The following is a 20,142-nucleotide window of genomic DNA, read 5'->3' as shown; positions in this document are numbered from 1 at the left end:
GTTTGTTGGAAGGAGAACTGTAACTAAACTTTCTCCTTTCATCCTAATCCCTCTGTCCAGGCGCCTCAGCCCATGTGTTTGCCAAGGATATCCTCAAAGAAATATTCAGGCTTAGTATGTGGAAGCAGCCAATCAGATGGTGCTTGCTAAAGTTACTGAAAATGCCTATAAGCCACTCCAGTCTTGCTGCAGTCCTTACTGCTTTTCCCTAGTTCCCATGGTGAGGGATGGAGAGGCTCTCTTTACTTTGGCTCTCCTGGGGTCAGGAGCAGGACCAGCATGGCTAAAACTCTTGTTCATTTGTACAAAGATCTTAATGATTGGTTTATACTGTAATTGTATTGTTGCCTTATAGAGCCCGTCGTAGGCAAGCAAGAGAACAAACTGGGAAGATGGCAGATCACTTTGAAGGCCTTTCTAGCGATGATGAAGAAACTTCAACAGATATTACTAATTTCAACATGGAACGAGGTTAGAAAAGTCACTCACTTATTAACTGAACATGGAAATCCTAAAAATAAATAAATAAATAAAAATGCATGTTACACAATATGGATTTTTTCTAGACTCAGAATGACAAGATAACAGAATCACAACAGTGACTTGAAGTTGTTTTTTTTAAAAAAAGCATTTAATAAGAATATGGAACTTGATGGGGACAATATCAACTCTTAAAACCAAGTTTAACAGACCTGTTCTAAAATCATGTACAAACTCAATTTATTCTATGGAGATATTCTAGCTAAAATAGAAGAATTGCTCTTCCTCCCTTCTTGCTGAACAAGCTTACCCTTTACTATGCAACAACATGCCTCCTTCCCCATGCCACCATATATTTTTGCACAAATTCAGGGCTCTCTTTCTTTGCAAGTCTGAGTGGTTTCTGTTGTATTATGAAACACATGCTCCCTCTAATGACAAAGAGTTAAACGTTAAAGTTTGTGTGGATTTTGGCAATTCATTGTTCAATAGGGGACACTTGAACTCTATCTTCTAAAAAACTATTTTTGGGTGATTTTTGGCATGATATTCTATTATCCCTTAGAATTCTGAAGTCACAGACTTTGGTAGGACAATGTCTTTTCTCAAGTTCTGCATAAGTGTCTATAAGCTTATTGACAATTTTTATGGAGCTATGTTGCACTAGTAGTTTGAAATTTTAATATTTTTTTCCTTGCATACATGTAACTAAATGGGCTGTGTAGTGACTAAGCCCTGTAAGCCTATAACCCTAAAATTTCCATTCTTTTAATTGGCTGTGGTTTCACAAAAACTGCTCTCAGTGCATAAGAGTAATCTGTTTGAGTTTTGTAAAGTGGAGTGTCTGTTTAGGTTTTTTGCAGGTACAATAAAACTGTGTTTAAAAACAATATTAACCTCAACTATCTAGTTAAAAACTTAGTGCCTGAACTGCTGTTTTAACTTGGCTTCTTGTGCATATATATGAGATTTAGAAACAGATACTATGCCTGCTCAGTATCTATTAAAGACTTCTAGTATATTCATATGACACATACCATAGATTCATTTTGGATTGCAAGATGCACAAATGGCGCACATATAACTGGGACATAATGGCAGTTAAAGATCTCTGGGACAACTTAATAGGTTCTTAGTTTAGGTATCACTGTTGTGGGAGCCCGGTGTAAAAGATACAGCTATATGGTGCTTCACTGTGTAACACCTCTCATTGGTTTCTCTTTTGGAACTGAAGAGCTACAGGAAGGGCCCTTTGAAGTTTGTCTCCTTTATATTCTTGATGCTCTAACTCTAAACATTGTTTACAACAAAGAGAACTAGAGCTGCAGGAAGAAGGAATGACTAAAATGAAGAGAATGTAATAGTGTAAGAAAAGGGGTGAGAGGGAGTAAAAGGATAAAGCAGGAACTTGGACAGCTGCTAGGCTAGCAAACTATTAGTACAGTAAAAATACAAAAAAGTTCCTGTTAATTGTAATGTTCACTAAATGTGATATATGTATATTAACATTATCAACAGTTCAATACACACACTCTAAGATCCACATGTCTGAATCCACACTTTCTGGAACCCTCATTTGACTGGCTAGTATTAAGGATGCCCCATCACACTTAGAACGTGGCGCATGGTTCTTCATTTTCACCCTTATTTATCATTATTGATACAGTCCCACTACTGGCTACTACTGAAACAAAACTGGCGGTGCTACAAAAGCTTACTAGATCTTAATATAAAACATATTTGCATGATAAAACAATATACCAAATAGACACTTGTAGCACCCAGGCACTGTTTGTGTTGCAGTGTGTGGGAAGAATAGAGGAGCAGAAACTAGAAAACTGATTTTTTGTTGTTGCTTTTGTCAGTTTCTGAGCTGAATCTCCTTTAATTTGCTTGGGTAAACCACCTTATGGGAGCTCTTGCAGACGATAGAACATCAGCTTGTTACCTAGTTCTCTACACTTTTTCCCCTAGATCGCATTTTGAAGGAGTCCAGCAAAGTTTTTGAAGATGTACTAGAAAGTTTCTACTCAATTGACTGCATTAAATCACAGTTTGAAGCCTGGCGTTCCAAGTATTTCTCTTCTTACAAGGATGCTTATATTGGCCTCTGTTTACCAAAGCTGTTTAATCCTTTAATAAGACTTCAGCTCCTTACCTGGACTCCTTTGGAGGTAAGATACTGCAATTAAAATTAAGTGAACTGTTGTGCAGTAGAGCGTCATTTTTTCAAAACAAGGTGAATTACCCTCCAGGTCTTTTCGACTATGCCACTCTCAGGTCTTGGGCCTCAAGCTTATAAGGGGTAAGCTCTTTAGGGCAGGGACCTTGTTTTTGTTCTTTATGTACCACATCTAAACACAGTGTGGTCCTAGACCATGGTTAGGTCTCCCAGGAGGTATGGAAATATAATTCATCACCTCTTTTTTTTTTTTTTTTTATTATTATTTTAAATGGAATCATATGATTCTTCCATGCTCAGACCGGGCCACAGGCTGTTGTCCCCTGTGGTTACCACAGCAGGTCTGACTTAAGTTCAACACCTGCAGTTCTCTTTCCTTTGGGAGCAATGACAGTGGTATCCAGTAACCAAATAGCCTCCTTAAGGCAAAGTATTTATTTAGAACAAAAGCACTTAAGGGAAAACAGATCTTAAAACATTTTAAACTTGTTTACATCAGGATTCTGTAGTTAATATGGTATCACTAGCGTATTCCATACTGGGGTTTTGTACAGAGTGGTAGCCAATGATTTGTATGCCACGAACATAAGAAAACAAAGTACTTTACATCTCTCTGAAATAAGTGAATACCCTCCCCATTTTGTTAATGGGGAAATTAAGGCAGAGTGGCTTACCCTCAGTCACGCAGAATCAGTTGCAGAAAATAATAGGACCTAAGTGTTTTGTGCTTAACTAAGGTATTTTGGGCCAGATAAAGATGCAGACAAAAGTCTGCATTGAATTCCATGCGAGTTAGGTGCCTTTGAAAATCCCATTAGGTGCTTAAACACCTCTTAAAAATCTGGCCCTTTGTCTAATGGCTAATGTGCTTAATACTTTTAGGATGTCGAGGATACTTGGCACATAATTCCAAAGCTATTTTTTTTCTTTTTAAAAGGAGAAAAAAACTTAGCCTTCAAGTGTATTATGCTGATGTTTTAGGATGGCTAAATAAGTTGTTCAGGCTCTTTAAAACTACTGTTGGCCTCAAACAATGTTTAGATGTATGGGATTAACGTCAGCCTTATTAATTTTAATAGGGCAAGTGTCAAGATTTTGAGAGTATGTTGTGGTTTGAATCGTTGCTATTTTATGGCTGTGAAGAACAGGAGCAAGAGAAGGATGATGCTGATATTTCGCTATTACCTACCATTGTGGAAAGAGTTGTTCTCCCTAAACTAACAGGTATAACTTAAAAATGCTATTTTGTAACTTCTACAAATATTAAACCATAGTAAATACAGGAGAAAACAACTTTCGTATGATTTAACTGTCTTAATACCTACTTTTTGAGCACCTGCAAAGAAAACTGTGTAGTAATTCTTAATTATTTTTACTAGTACTTGCTGAAAGTATATGGGACCCTTTTTCTACGACACAGACATCTAGGATGGTAGCAGTTACACAGAAACTAGTAAATGGATACCCTTCAGTGGTAAACGCAGAAAACAAAAATACACAGGTAACATTTTTTTTTTCTCAGTCACACTTGTTTGGGAATCTATTTTATAGAATTTATGCAGCATAATGAGAGACATTACACACATTGGAGCAAGGAGCAGAATCTTACAACTAATGGATGTGTCAGTGCCCAATTCCGTAGCACTAAAGATCCAGTGCAGCAGCTGGGGGAAGTAAACCAGGAAGGGAGCTAAACCATTTGAGTCTGTACAAAATGTACAATAGGATTTGAACAGGATGATTCAAAATGTACCAAACTTAGTTATGGGGCTTATAATTTCACTTTAAGGTTCAGTTGGAAACACCGTTGCTTCGGTTTTCATAGCATATTGTATTGATAGAACCTTTTCTAGATTGAGTTCCACATTTGCTTGTCTTATATGATAAAAGAACTTGTCTTTGACAACTTAATGATATTTTGCAGTGTCGTAGCTGTATACTTACAGTATCGGAGTTAACGGAGTGTGATGCAAACCTTAGAATAATAAGAGAGAACTCCCAGCAGAGTTGATAGATTAAGACTCTGTAAGACCCTGATCCTGCAAATTGTTAAGAATTTGTTTAAAGTTAAGCACAGGAGTAGCCACATTGACTTATGTTCCCTTTAAACTGAAGTCCAGTATTTTTACTGACTTGTTAATTGTAGATATTTCCAATATTCGACTTCAGTGGGACTACTCGCATACTTGAAGTTAAGCATGTTTATGTATTTTGCTGAATTGGGGCTTAAAGCACTTTGCTTTTTTAACTTCTAAAGAGATCTTTAATTTAGCTAACAACCAAAGCAGGACTGCAAAAATTTTTAGCATTTTCATCTCCACTTTTTCAGACACTTTTGAAGGCCCTGTTACTAAGAATGAGAAGAACGCTAGATGACGATGTATTCATGCCATTGTACCCCAAAAAGTAAGTTGCTTGTTAAATGTGCAAAACAGCCATAAACATCTTGATTGGCAATACCAGTTGCCTTTTGTCTTGCATATGGTAGCTGAGGCTTTTTCATAGCTCTGGGCTGGTTCTTAGTTTTGGGTTATAGTGATTTTTTTTCAGGTTTAACAACATACTGTAAGACTGTAATGAGGTGAAAATAATGAAAAGATTATTTGAAACTGGAATTTTTACTATAGTTTGCCCTCCATTCATGAAAATAAGCGTAGTCCACAACCTTCAGACTGAAATTTTTATGGTTACTTATTAAACAAGTTTAGAGAAATCTTTTATTTTCCAGCATCTTAGAAAACAAGAACTCTGGTCCTTATTTGTTTTTCCAACGCCAGTTTTGGTCCTCAGTGAAGGTAAGTGAACAAAAATATCTGATGAGGCCTCGGGCCAGGTACTGCTACCATAAAATACACTTAAATATTTTAGAGAATTACTTAAAATGCATAAGATGGAAGAGAGGTTATGGGAAAATTTAGAAAAAAAATATTTTTGTAGACTAATGAAACAGCTATATTCAGTACTTTGAGTGGGGTAGATAAGTACAGATATGGTGAACATTTGTAATTTTAAGATAAATTTTAATTTTAAGTTAAAGTACTACAGGGTTTAAAGGAAATTACCTTTTGACAAAATTTCATCCCCTTTTTAAAACCATCTCTTACACAAAGAGAAGAGAGATCTTGGACAGATCACTTTGTAAATGACAACTATTTTAAAATTATGCATTACATATTTATTTGACATACAAAGCAGATCAGTCTTGATAGTCCAAATGACCACAAAAAAATAATCTGACAGTCTAAAAAAGTGTGCGGGCAAAATATAAACAGGCTAGCTAAAATGAAAGGTCTTGGTTGGGGATAAAGGACAGAACAGCTACTTAGGTTGTGTTTATTTTTAACTTTTAAAAAAGTAGGAAACATCACTCATTGTGCACAAGTGACACCTTTATTTATCCCATCGGCTTTCAGTCACTGCTTGCTGTAGAATTCTAGAACAATTGTAATCTTGGTCTACTTGAGGCCGGGGGGTAGAGAGAAGATGGAGGAAACACCTTCACAAATGCAGTCAGAAGGTGGCCCTCTTTTTTTTTTTTTTTTTTTTTTTCCCCCTTCCCCTTTAGCGACTGTTGAAATTAGAGACTATGGTCGCTTGCCCTTTCATTTGAAATAAAGTATATGAACTCAACAAATGAACCAAAGGAGTGGATGCATAGATTGGAGTTTAAGACAAACTTTACAGACTTCTGCAAACAGTAGTAGATCTTGGATTTTCCAGTGGTGGGTGTTGGGACTGAACTGGGGAGAATGGGATTGTTTCTCCAACTTCTGGATATGTTTGAAAATCTGTTCATATACATAACAATACTTGTAACATTTTGGCAACAAACATTTCAATTTAAAAGTGTACAGTTTGCCACCTTTAAACTTTTTTCTTTCCTTTTTAATTTTTTTCATGGGTGTGAGTGGGTGTGCGTTCTAAAGGAAAAACTGGGCATGGCTCTCAGTTCTCAAACATTAAAATGAAAGTGATTTGTAGAAGACCAAAATTGGTCACATGTTCATGATCTTGCTTTTTTTTTTTTTTTTTAAGTAAATTCAGCCACATCTTGAAAGCAATTTTCATCAATAACCCCCTCACTTCACTATGATGTGGTAGGAAAATGTCATTTTACAGATGGGGAAAGTGGCACAGAATAATTGTGACTTGACAAAGCCATAGAAGTCTGCGAGAGTCAGGATTAGTATTGAGTTCGTGGCCTTTCCAGTTCTGTGCTAAACCATGAGACCAGTGGTGTCCAACCTGTGGTCTAGGGCAGTGGTTTTCAAACTTTTTTTCCTGGGGACCCAGTTGAAGAAAATTATTGATGCCTATGACCCAATGGATCTGGGGATGAGGGGTTTGGGGTGTGGGAGGGGCTCAGGGCTGGGGCAGCGGGTTGGGGTCCAGAAGGGGATCAGGGCTCTGGGCTGGGGGTGCAGGCTCTGGGGAGGGGCCAGGGATGAGGGGTTTGGGGGGGGCTCATGGCAGGGGCTTGGGGCACAGACTTACCTCCGGTGGCTCCCAGTCAGCGGCGCAGGTGGGGTGCAGAGGTAGGCTTCCCGCCTGTCCTGGCATCGCAGACCACGCTGCGCCCAGAAGAGAGCCAGCAGCAGGTGTGGCTCTCGCATGCAGGAGTGTGGAGCTGGTGCTCAAGGCAGGGGCAGTACACGGTGCCTCGTGGCCCCCCTGCCTAGAAACCGGGCCCGTTGCTGGCTGCTTCCGGGGCACAGCACGGTGTCGGAACAAATAGGCACTAGCCTGCCTTAGCTGGGCAGCACTGTCGACGGGACTTTTAACGTCCTGGTCGGCGGTGCTGACCAGAGCTGCTAGGGTCCCTGGGTGCTGAGCAAGGCGACCCAGTGCCTTGCATGCCGCGACCCAGTACTGGGTCACAACCCGAACTTTGAAAAACACTGGTCTAGGGGCTCTGAGGCTCTACATTGCAGTCCTGACTGACAATCTTGACAAAGTGTCACACACCTTGCATGGACACTTCCATTTGACAGCCCTGTTACTTATTCTTTACAACCTGCGAGACATCTTAGCAAGTTGTGGAAGTGACTTGTAATATTGGTGCCACTGGTTGCCAGGAGTTGCTGTGGCACCTGCTCAGCAGGCAGCGAGGCCTCACTGCTCCCCCTGCTGGATCAGAGTAGGGAAGGAGCATAGTAGTGGCAGCAATGGTAGCACATTGAAGCAACAGAGAGAAGGTGAGGGGCCTAGTACTGATCCCAAGCTCTAACAGCTATCCGTACCAGCTTTCCCCCAGGTACTCTCGCAGAGCTTTCCACCCAGACAGCCTCAAGTCACCTACCACTGAAACCATCCCATGCTCCCAAACGCGCTCCAACACCCATTTATCTCCCCACAGCAACAGCAATCAAGTTTAGTGCAGCTGCATGTCTTCCCCTTTCACTGTTTGGGACAGATTGTATTGACTGAAAGCTGAAGTCTCTAGTTATGTTCAGATTTGCAAACATGCAAAATAGCTTATTAAATCTGCATAAAATGTCACACACTGAGCACAACAATTCGACAGCTATGCTGTTAAGAAAACTGGTATTTATTTCATTTAAAATGTTGCTCCCTGTAACTTTTTTAATGAAATGTTTTGCATCATCCCTGCTGCTCCAGGGAGGAAGTAGGAGCAGGCACATCCTCCCAAACTGCCTTCCACTACTTTCTTTGAAGCCCCAGCTGGAGCTTTGGTGTGAATTGGGAGTGCTCTGAACTGCTGCTTTCACATTGCAGGATAGGGTGCCTGCTTTCTTGCCAGACTATGGAAGCTCCAGAAAAAAGGATCTGGAGTTCCACTAGCTCTGACTTTGCTTAGGGGAGTACCTGTCAAAAAAGTCGCTTAAACCCCACACAGCCACTGACTGCAGCACAGGAGAATGGAGATCAAGGAGAAGCTGAGAACCAACAGCTCCCTTATTCTCTGCCTCTGCACTGGTCTGCAAGATGCTTTAATTTGTACCACCTGGCATTGGTTCCCTATGGTCCATATTCCACTTGGAGATAAAACACTTAGCCACTCTCCCCTGCTCAACATCCCTTCTGTACCAATGGCTGTCGGGAGTCAAGTGAAGGCACTACCCATGCTGTCTGTACGATAACGGGATTTTTCCCGTGCCAGGGTTGTTTGCAGGTGGTACAGAGGAAGCAAGAACAGGGCAGAGTCTGCCCCAAAGTACTGATTGTGTTTTTGTTGTGTTTAAATTTGTTCAGCCCTCAGGCTTAAAAGTTCGGACATCACTGCACTAGACTACAGTTAATAGACTTTATAGAACAAATTTTGGCTGTAAAAACTCAATTTGCTCTTGTAGTTTCTTTGTATATATTTTCCATAGAATGTTCTGTAATCCTCATTTTTGTACAAATCCAATGTTATAACATTGGGAAGAATGACATCTCACTGGTTCTATTTAGTCATGAAACTGAACCATAAGAAGTTTATTTTCTTTACCTCACCCTGATCAGTACATTTAAACATGTCTTTTTACCTGCTTAAATTTTTTTTTCTAGTTTATCAATAGTTGCTTATGTTTTGCCTTCAAATATTCAACACTTCCATTGTCTCTGGTGTCTTTAGTTACTAGGAAACTTTCTCCAGTGGTATGGAATTCTTTCAAACAAAACTCTACAGGAGTTATCGATAGATGGCCTGCTAAATAGATATATCCTTATGGCTTTTCAGAATTCTGAGTATGGAGATGACAGCATTAAAAAAGCTCAAAGTGTAAGTAAAATGGAACAAAATATACTTAGAAAATGTTTTTATGTATAATATTTTCTAACTCTTGAATTTCCAGTCAAGTAAAATGAATATTTGGAGCCCTAGTGGGAGACTATTCGGTTTCGTGTATTTAGCCTAAGATTTCCAATGTTGCCCATATCTCTTTTTACAAATAAAACAGTTACTATGTTTTCATAAGACAACTGTTTTTAATAGAAGATACATTATATGAAATTAGAATTCTGCTTATTGCTATCCTCTATATTATTGGTGATTTTTTTTTTTTTTTTTTTTAAGATATTGATTAGAATGTTGCTAGCATCTTATTTCTCACATTGGTCTTTAATATGTTATAGTATCCTCACAGTGTAAGCCTTATTGTTTTAGGCCTTACCAGTGCCAATACTGGTATCAGACCGTAGGTATTAGTCATCTTTCTTGCCTTTTTGCTGTTAACACATTTTCTTCTTCCCTCATCTCTAGGTAATTGCTTGCTTTCCTAAACAGTGGTTCACTAATCTAAAAGGGGACAAGACTATTTCCCAGTTAGAAAACTTGTGTAGATACCTTGTTCATCTGGCTGATACAATTTACAGAAACAGTATTGGATGCTCTGATGTGGAGAAAAGAAATGCAAGGTAATTTATTTTGAATCATTTAATGCAGTGGCATCTCATGCTGCTGATATACCCAGCACAAAAGCACATGTGCCAACAGACATGTCCATATATATTTTTTTTCTTTGGGAGGCGTTCCCCCCCTTTTTTAAAGTTTAAATAGGATCCTTAATATGATATCAATGGCTCTTGGGAAGGGCTAGTGTATTGTATAAAGGTCATATTTAATCTGCTCCCATTGTGTAGTTCTGCTCTAAAAAATTACTTGAAAAGTAGTATTTTGGTATTTTGTTTGGTTTTGATGGTTTCTTTACAAATTTGCTGATGTTGCAGCTAACTGCTTGCCAAGCAAATTCCTGCCACTGTCAGCAATACAGATTTCTGTAATCCAAATTGTGCTCTTGTCTTAAACACACCTGAACAACCTACTGGAGAAATTCCTTACATTCTCAGATAACATTGTTTACCCCTGCTCATGAGAATCACCATACCTAAAAGCATAAATGGGATTAAATGCCCATATGTGGCTATTAGAGGTGAATTGGAGGAGGTGAGGGGAGAGATTCCAGTAGAAAATTAAAGTCTTTTGATAGTCGTCCTAGTTTATAAATTGGTATTTTCTTTCTACACTAGCTGTTTGTCTGGTAAACTCGCACTGGAACTGTGGATTAATAAAGAAAGGGTAGATAGATATTGAGCCAAAAAGATTTCTTCCTGATATTCCAGTTCCAATTAATTTAGTTGTCTTTGCTATGTGCCGATAACTTTTATTAAGTATATGGAAATATACAATAAATCCCAAACTTTCCTGGTAACAATTGTGCAATTGGCCACTGATCTATATTGACTTCATCTTACAAAATTACATAAATGTCCTTATTTCCCTTTGCAACATAGCTATTCATCTAGGCTCCTCCGTTCCATAGTAACTGGGGAAATATTACTCTACTACATTCTATTTCAAAGCAAAAACAATCATCAAATACTTGTGCCAAGAGGGAAACAAAACATCATAACCCATGTTTGCATCTGTTTGTTTCTCGGAGTGTTGGACACCACTTCATAGTTCAATTTGATAGAAAAAAGTCCCATTTAGGGTAGATTTTGAATTTCTGTAGTCATGAAAATTTCTTTAGATAGTTAAATTTCATGTCTGAATCTTGTTCCTTTTGTGGGACTTTTAAAATTTTCCTACCAGGCTTGTACCTCCTAGATTGCTAGGAGTTTGTTTACTGTGAATCTGTTATTACTACCCAATCCAGGTCAATCTATTACAAATGTGTAACAGTATTTTTATCTCTTGTGGCATGCACAAAAACTGCTCATTTTTTAAATTTTTTGGTTCAAGCAGTGTGTGTGTTAAATGGAACTGTGACTGACTTCCTAACACCGCATATTACCCAGTAGTTTGTCCTGAGACTATGCTATGTCCAAATAAGCCATACATATGCAGCTTGTCTTCCCTTTGTTTCTAGGATTGTTGTCCCCAAAAGAGACTTTTTTTGTTTTCATATCCAGAAACACACTAATTTCAATGAGCCGTATTTATATAAAAAAAAAATTATCCACAAGCTGGCTCACTAGCTGTGAGAAAAAAGAATAAGCAGTGAAACATTTCTAAAATATTATTTGACTTGTGCAAGGTTTTGATTTCTAGTTGTATTAACTTATTTTCCCCCATCATTTAGGGAGCACATAAAACAGACGGTAAAGCTTCTAGCAAGTATTCGAGCGCTGGACCATGCTGTGACAGTTGCAAATGAACATAATGTGAAAGAGTTAAAGGTTTTAATTGAAGGGAAATAACTTTTAGGTGACTCATTTTGAGCTTTAAAACCATTCCTGATGTGTAATTTATGTACATATGTAAAGTTTCTTAAACTGTAAAATATTGATCCTTGTTTTAATACAAAGTGCATTGTTACATACATCATCCTTAATAAGTATTGATTTCTTTAAAAAAGAGAAAAGGAATCCAGGAAGACCATCTTTCCAGCAGTCAGACTTCCCTTAAAATCTCTCAACATATTGTTTACAAAAATATTTTGTATCCCATGATAACTAGTCATCTACTCAGTTAATTGTCCCATGGTTAACTGGAGTATGTGTAATATATAATGTGTAATATACAGTATGCTTATATTTATACCACCCTGTTACTTTCATACTGGATATAGTGGTCTCCTGCTGTTGAAATAAGTGTTTCAGTTGCTGAAATTTACTTCAATAAACTGACTGCATTATTGGTCAAAAGGGCTGGCAAAATATGAGAATCATTTGACCTAAATAGTAAAGAAGCTTTCACATAGCACCTAACATTACAAAGCAGCTGTGCTTCACTCAGACTGAAATAGCTTAACTTTACATCTCCTATTCAGAGTTAATATGGATCTTTCTTCAGACTGTTTTTAAAATCATCATTAGCATAGTTTTTGATGCAAACAGTAGTCTGATGACTTAAACATGTGGTAACTTATGTTTTAAGTTAAATGGCAACACTGGGTGATGGTGTGCCCCCCCCCCCCCAATTACTCATCTTGAAGGGGGCAGCATTTCACTCATGGATACTGGACCCTCATCCCTTCAACAACTCCTCTAAATCTACTCTGTGTTCTATTGCATAATTTATAATATCTTTGATTTAGATATGAAATCTATTTGCTCAAACATGGGTATTTCTAGAGGTGTAAAAGCCAAGCAAAGGAAACAAATATTTCAGTCAATATAAATATCACACAGTGAATAGTCAAACAACTTTTAAATTTAACACTTCCTGTCAAGTAAGATCATTTTAAAAAATGGACTAGCTTACAAAACAAAATGGCCTTTTTAGGTATAAGAGGTGTTTTTTGTCAGAACACTAGTGACATCTTGGAGTCCCAGGAACACTAACTTGCAGTCACTGTTTTGGACAAGCTATTTCCAGGTGTGCCCTGTGTTAGTTGGGAATTGTAGCAATAAATTGGCATACTGAGTAACATTATAATCATTGTATTTTATGCTCATGTCATGTGGTATAAATTAGGATATTAAAAATGTACAATTTGTAACATGCACACATCATTTGGAAACCAAACAATTGTTTTCTGAACTTGGGCTGATGGAGCACATTCAGAGTATCTGCTTTTAAGAATCCTTCCAATAAACTTGTCTGTCATGGAGCTGTCTCAGTGAAACCTGTGAAGCTTATTTTGTTCGTTCCTTGGGAGAGAGATAAAGGAAGAAATCTGCATGCTTGTTGACTAATTCTTTAAACAAATAATGAAGGAAAAACTTGAATTGGAAGGAGGATTTTGAAATATACCAAAGCCATATTGTCTTCGGATGGGATCTCATTACATTATTAGGATCAAAATCCACCTTTTATAGTGGAATTCTGGTTGCAATCTTAGTTATGGAGAGGCTATACCTTTTAGTTACACACAGCTGCAGCAAGAACTCTGGTCCTGCAGTTCCTAAATTCAGAGTTTTATGACTACGGTGGTTGCTAGCTAAAAGCAACAGCCCTGAATATTCGATGGTACTTTATTTGCTATTGAGTGTAAATAGCTAACATTTTTCATTACTGCAACTGCAGAAAACATACTTGATTCCTTTAAAAATCTTGTAAAACTGAGTGCCTTCAAATGCAATTTTAATCAAAGGGGTTTAAAGACCGTACCAGTGTAAGTGTATATTGTTTTATAATATATTAGGATAACACTGTTAAGTACTCAGTCAGCTCCAGCTGAGGTAGAGCTCTTATCCCCTGGAGCAAGACTTTCTCAATAATTGAATTGTGGGGTTTAACAGGCATTTTATAAATGTTCAATTTTCTGTGGCCTGAACAATGGCTGCAATCTAATACCTTATCTGGAAAAGGAATTCTGGCAAATTCAAACACCTCCACTGTGGGCTAGGATGTACTATGGCAGGGGCAGTGTGGGGAAATGTAGACAATTATTTGATATGGCCTCCATGAATATAATAAAAAAACTCACAAACAAACCCAAATAGCTGTATGAGCCACCACTGATGCACTACCATATTATCTTGTGGAGGAGGCAGTGAGAAGCAGAGAAGAACCCCACCAGTGTGTCTGGCTGGTACTTCTAATGGAAGACCAGATCTGGAGGAACAGCTGATTCTATTATGCCCTATGAAGCTGAACACTATTTTGCTTGGCTGCCCAATTGTGTCCACCTCCATGCAGAGGGGAATTTTGACTCCTGAGGGTAGCAGTATCTCACTATGCTCTTTGCACTTAACTTTCCCTGACAGGGCACATGCTTCAGAGCAACTATTCTCCCAAACTCTAACCACCTGGTTGTCTTTACCCTCCCTGGAGCTAAGTTTCTATTGAGGGAGTGGCCCCTTCTTTTCACCCACTTGTTCCCCTCTGTACCAAGTAGCAGTAGGAGGTGTTATGCCCCTTAAAAAATAAAAATGCAGGCTTGCAGTTGACCACATTATTTCACTGATTAAATCTGTATACTATATTGATCAGGCTGGACATTTTCAAGACCACTGCTAGAAAGCTGCTGCTACTTACAAAGCTTCAAGTTATGGCATCTTAAATCAATTTGGGTTGTCAAACAAGTAATTTTTATTATATTTACAGGCCTGTTGAGTACAACACACACACATACCTGCTTTTTCATTACAGTAGAGTGATTTTTCTTAATAGATTGTCAGATTATAAAATGGCAGTTTATCAATATGTATTTATTGTTAAACATTTTCTTTGAGAAAAATATAGTTAACTATAGCTAATTTACATCTTTAATGAACATCAGTTTGTGGTGGCATGCTAAAAAGGCAAAACAAAAGGAGTAAAGGTAATTCTAACCTCGTTTCTTAAGATGCATATAGGAATGAAATATTTAAAACTATGCCAAACTTTTAAGTTTAGTTAGTGAAGGGTGTAGAAACAAGTACTATGTTCAATTTCTGTTGCTGAAGGATGCAGTTAAACAACTGTATACTTTTATACTTTTTTTCATAATTTGTGGCGATTTTAAGAAAATCATAGAATTTATTGCCAAATGCAAAACACTGAAATCCAGCTATTTATCATTTAAGGGGCTGCTTGATAACAGGACTATCCATCTGTCCCATGTTTGTAGTGATCAAGTTGCTACATTCTGATGGTTTTCACTGCCAGCTAATGGCCTATATGAAATGAATTCTAGGGTCTCAATCCGGTTTCCTGTTATCCATATTACACTTGCCACCTTCATTGTTGTAGCAGAGAGAGGAAGGACTGAATGGAGATGGAACTTTTTTCATATCTTGAGGAGGACCTTTTGAGATTAAAGTTGCTGTATCTGGAGGATAAGTGCAGAAGCTCCTATAATGTTGATTTTCTGTTGACAAATAAGGAATTTAAATTTGTACTGCAGTCACCTTTACAGAACTACAAATGATTTGAGCTTTAGAAATACTTGAGCACAATATTCAGCTAGAGAGAGAACCTTATTTGTTTAAAAGTGTTGCATCTTTAGTGACAAATTAAAATTTCATTAATGTAGCATTTATCTCAAAGCACTTTATAAACTATAAAAAGCAACAGAGGGTCCTGTGGCACCTTTAAGACTAACCGAAGTATTGGGAGCATAAGCTTTCGTGGGTAAGAACCTCACTTCTTCAGACTTGCATCTGAAGAAGTGAGGTTTTTACCCACGAAAGCTTATGCTCCCAATACTTCGGTTAGTCTTAAAGGTGCCACAGGACCCTCTGTTGCTTTTTACAGATTCAGACTAACACGGCTACCCCTCTGATACTTTATAAACTATGTAGCTTTATGCAAGAATCATTCACTCAGCAATGCTATATAGCTAGCTCTAGAGTGGGATATAATTGCACAGCACCATAGTTTAGGGGGGAGGGATAGCTCAGTGGTTTGAGCATTAACCTGCTAAACCCAGGGTTGAGAGTTCAATCCTCAAGAGGGCCATTTAGGGATCTGGGGCAAAATCAGGACTAGGTCCTGCTAGTGAAGACAGGGGACTGGACTCAATGACCTTTTAAGGTCCCTTCCAGTTCTATGAGATAGGAATATCTCCATATTTAAATAGGACAGTAGTCAATTAAAATTGCTAGCTGGATTTAAGAAGGTCCCAAGTAAATAAATACCAAATTGGCATTTGGCCAGAAAAACCTGTACTCCCTAAATTTTCCAGTAAGTTTTATGGGGTCTCTAGTGGCCATAGGTCATTAGACCCTCAATTTTAAATTCACTGGAGGAATGTCAGGGTTACTGGGCTATTAAATCAGTAATGACTTGGGGCTGGGGGTAGATGATGTCCTGTTGAATTACTAATCTCCTCCACCTGCAGCACTTGAGTGATTATTGGATTATTCTGAAAAGGAGCCTTTTTGTAAAATAAGAGCAAAGTCATTAGCAATAAGAAAAGGACCTAGCACCCAAATAACATAAAGGGAAGTTAAATTTGACACTGAAAAGTTTGGGGAGGGAAAGGGGAGAATTTAGCATGTGATCTTTTCTCTCCTTCAGGTACCAATCTTTGCATGAGTTCTTAATCTGAGATTTCTCTCTTACTTACCCCAAAACTCATTCCACTGAATCTTTCAGAATGTTAGAGCCTCAAAATTATTTTAGGGAACCTGCATGGAAACATGCTGCTATGATGTAACAATGCTTTTACATGAAGACTTTAACCTCATTTAGCTACCTAATGTTGCTGCATGATATAAGTTTTGAAGTTATATTTTTTTTCTTGAAAGGCAGACAATTAAATGTGGCAACCTTACCTGTCCATTTGATAGTTACCCAAGTGGAAATTAAATATCCCATGATCATGTTTCTAAAACATGGGGAATAAATCCAGTGTCTAAAATGACAATCTGGTTTTAAATTTAAGTGCACAAATTAATCATCATTCTATTTTAGAGTTAATAGTTGAGAGATACGAGCTTGAGATAAATGGGAACTATAACTAGGAGGCTCCATAAATTTGTTGCTGCAGATAGAGGGATAGTCATGTTTTACCTGAAACTGAACCTCATGCTAGTCTAGTAAAATGGATGTTTTGTTACGAGAGTTGAGCATCTTTCTTCATCCAGCATACCTCGGAAATAAATTCTGCAGTGGCATTAGCTGTGTTAGTCGCATTAGTGTGTTTCTATTAGATTGTTTAATGGCATTTAAACATTTCTGTATTTATAATTTTAAACCTTTCATTTAGAGTAAAGATGTACAAAATACATTAATCAAAGTAGAATAATAGAGGGGCCAAATGAATAATAAAAAGGTTGAAAAATTAAAAACCCAATCCAACAAATCACATAGAATATACTCGGACTTCAGTAGGACTACTCATCTGCTTACAAATATGTGCTTAGGTACTTTGCTGGATACTGGCCTGTGAAATCTGGTAGGGCACTCTCCATTTTGACTAGTGTTTGATGTATTACCATAGCTGCACGGAGATGCCCCAGCCAGGATTGTACATCATTTAGCTCAATGGCAGTTCAAACACATAAAATGTGGACAAGGTCCCTGCCCTGAAGAATTTACAACTGAGGGACCCTCAGCCTGCAAACACTTATGTATGTGCTTAACTCCAAGTCCTTTGAGCTTAGTGGGACTACTCATATGTAAATGTTTGCAGGAACAGGGCTTGAGATCAGTGATAGACTTATAATTTATAGTGGTAATTTAATTTTTTAATAAAGGGGCGTGCCAACCTTCCCTAGCCACATATCACACCACCAATTGACCTTGAGGAAAACAGGTCTTAAAGGACATTGTAAATGTGGTTGGACATGGCCTGATCCAAAGCCTACTGAATTAACTGGGAGTCTTTCCCTTGACTTCAGCATGCTTTGAAGCAGACCCTGGGAGGCCACTCTGGACATGAGGGCATCACCCCCATTAGGGGAAGAGGACAAACTTTCCATCACCCAAGAGTAAGGATAAGATTTTATCATGGAGGTCACAGAATCCATGACTTCCAGAGACCCCTGTGACATTTTCTGCTTCAGTCCCAGGGTGGCGTGGGTGGAGCTCCCAGCTGCTGGGTGGTGTGGTGAGTGGTAGACCCCACCACCCCATCCCCATTTTGCCACAGTTATTTTTAGTAAAAGTAATGGACAGGTCATGGGCTTCCCAGAATTCTTGTTTTATTGCCCATGACCTGTCCTGTCCTTGACTTTTACTAAAAAGTTACCATGCACGTTTTCTCAGCAACCACCCGGCCAGACAGTTAAGAACATAAGAATGGCCATACTGGGTCAGACCAAAGGTCCATCCAGCCCAGTATCCTGTCTACCAACAGTGGCCAATGCCAGGTGCCCCTGAGGGAATGAACCTAACAGATAATGATCAAGTGATCTCTCTCCTGACATCCATCTCCGCCCTCTGACAAACAGAGGCTAGGGACACCATTCCTTACCCATCCTGGCTAATAGCCATTAATGGACTTAACCTCCATGAATTTATCTAGTTCTCTTTTAAACCCTGTTATAGTCCTAGCCTTCACAACCTCCTCAGGCAAGGAGTTTGACAGGTTGACTGTGTGCTGTGTGAAGAAGAACTTCCTTTTATTTGTTTTAAACCTGCTGCCCATTAATTTCATTTGGTGGCCCCTACTTCTGATATTATGGGAACAAGTAAATAACTTTTCCTTATTCACTTTCTCCACACCACTCCTGATTTTATATACCTCTATCATATCCCCCCTTAGTCTCCTCTTTTCCAAGCTGAAAAGTCCAAGCCTCTTTAATCTTTCCTTATATGGGACCCGTTCCAAACCCTTAATCATTTTAGTTGCCCTTCGCTGAACTTTTTCTAATGCCAGTATATCTTTTTTGAGATGAGACCACATCTGTACGCAGTATTCAAGATGTGGGTGTACCATGGATTTATATAAGGGCAATAAGATATTCTCCCTCTTGTTCTCTATCCCTTTTTTAATGATTCCTAACATCCTGTTTGCTTTTTTGACTGCCGCTGCACACTGCGTGGACGTCTTCAGAGAACTATCCACGATGACTCCAAGATCTCTTCCCTGATTATTTGTAGCTAAATTAGCCCCCATCATATTGTATGTATAGTTGGGGTTTATATGTCTGCCGTTTTCTGATGTGTCAGATTCTTTTTTATGTGAATGTTTCTTGTCTGATCTGGCCCATACTTTATCCTCTTCCATCTTCTCCTCCTGACTAAAATCTAGAGAATCTCTATTAATAGACTCTCCTCTAAGGCCAGGTCTACACCCAGCCGCTAGTTCGGCGGCTGGGAATCGAAGTTCTGGGTTCGATTTATCGCGTCTGGTCTGGATGCGATAAATCGATCCCGGAAGCGCTCGCCGTCGACTGCGGTACTCCAGCTCGGCGAGAGGAGTACCGCGGAGTCGACGGGGAGCCTGCCTGCCGCGTGTGGACCGCGTCTGAACCGCGGTAAGTTCGAACTAAGGTATGTCGACTTCAGCTACGTTATTCACGTAGCTGAAGTTGCGTACCTTAGTTCGAATTTGGGGGGTAGTGTAGACCAGGCCTAAGAGAAGTCTTTGTCCGATCCACATGCTACGCTGCAGCAATCGGCTTTCCCCATCTCTTAGTTTAAAAACTGCTCTGCAACCTTTTTAAATGTTAAGTGCCAGCAGTCTGGATCCACTTTGGTTTAGATGGAGCCCATTCTTCCTGTATAGGCTCCCCCCATTCCAAAAGTTTCCCCAGTTCCTAATAAATCTAAACCCCTCCTCTCTACACCATCGTCTCATCCACGCATTGAGACTCTGAAGCTCTACCTGCCTACCCGGCCCTGCACGTGGAACTGGGAGCATTTCTGAGAATGCCACCATAGAGATCCTGGATTTCAGTCTCTTTCCTAGCAGCCTAAATTTGGCCTCCAGGACATCTCTCCTACCCTTCCCTATGTCATTGGTACCTACATGTACCACGACCACCGGCTCCTCCCCAGCACTACACGTAAGTCTATCTAGATGCCTCGAGAGATCCGCAGCCTTCGCACCAGGCAGGCAAGTCACCATATGGTTCTCCTGGTCATCACAAACCCAGCTATCTAAGTTTCTAATGATCAAATCTCCCATTACTAACACCTACTTTTTCCTAATGACTGGAGTTCTCTCCCCTGGAGAGGTAACCTCAGTGTGAAAGGATACCCCAACATCATTTGG

At 39.0% G+C, this 20,142-nt stretch overlaps 1 protein-coding gene across 1 annotated transcript in view; it reads left to right on the top strand.

Annotated features, from left to right (window-relative positions):
* PAXBP1 (PAX3 and PAX7 binding protein 1) overlaps nucleotides 1-13,167 on the top strand; it is a 35,251-nt gene extending 22,084 nt beyond the window's left edge. The window contains exons 10-18 of the mRNA XM_065412352.1: nucleotides 356-471; nucleotides 2,455-2,654; nucleotides 3,742-3,886; nucleotides 4,042-4,163; nucleotides 4,992-5,068; nucleotides 5,391-5,457; nucleotides 9,240-9,386; nucleotides 9,867-10,021; nucleotides 11,689-13,167. Of these exons, the coding sequence (XP_065268424.1) occupies nucleotides 356-471; nucleotides 2,455-2,654; nucleotides 3,742-3,886; nucleotides 4,042-4,163; nucleotides 4,992-5,068; nucleotides 5,391-5,457; nucleotides 9,240-9,386; nucleotides 9,867-10,021; nucleotides 11,689-11,806 (1,147 nt within the window). The 3' untranslated portion in view covers nucleotides 11,807-13,167. The remainder of the gene's footprint in view (nucleotides 1-355; nucleotides 472-2,454; nucleotides 2,655-3,741; nucleotides 3,887-4,041; nucleotides 4,164-4,991; nucleotides 5,069-5,390; nucleotides 5,458-9,239; nucleotides 9,387-9,866; nucleotides 10,022-11,688) is intronic.
* Nucleotides 13,168-20,142: the final 6,975 nt, after the last annotated feature.

This window comes from Emys orbicularis, chromosome 1 (assembly GCF_028017835.1).
Source record: "Emys orbicularis isolate rEmyOrb1 chromosome 1, rEmyOrb1.hap1, whole genome shotgun sequence".
Classification (NCBI taxonomy): Eukaryota; Metazoa; Chordata; order Testudines; family Emydidae; genus Emys; species Emys orbicularis.
Note: the sequence above shows the minus strand (reverse complement) of the source record. Positions and strands in the feature narration are given on the sequence as shown.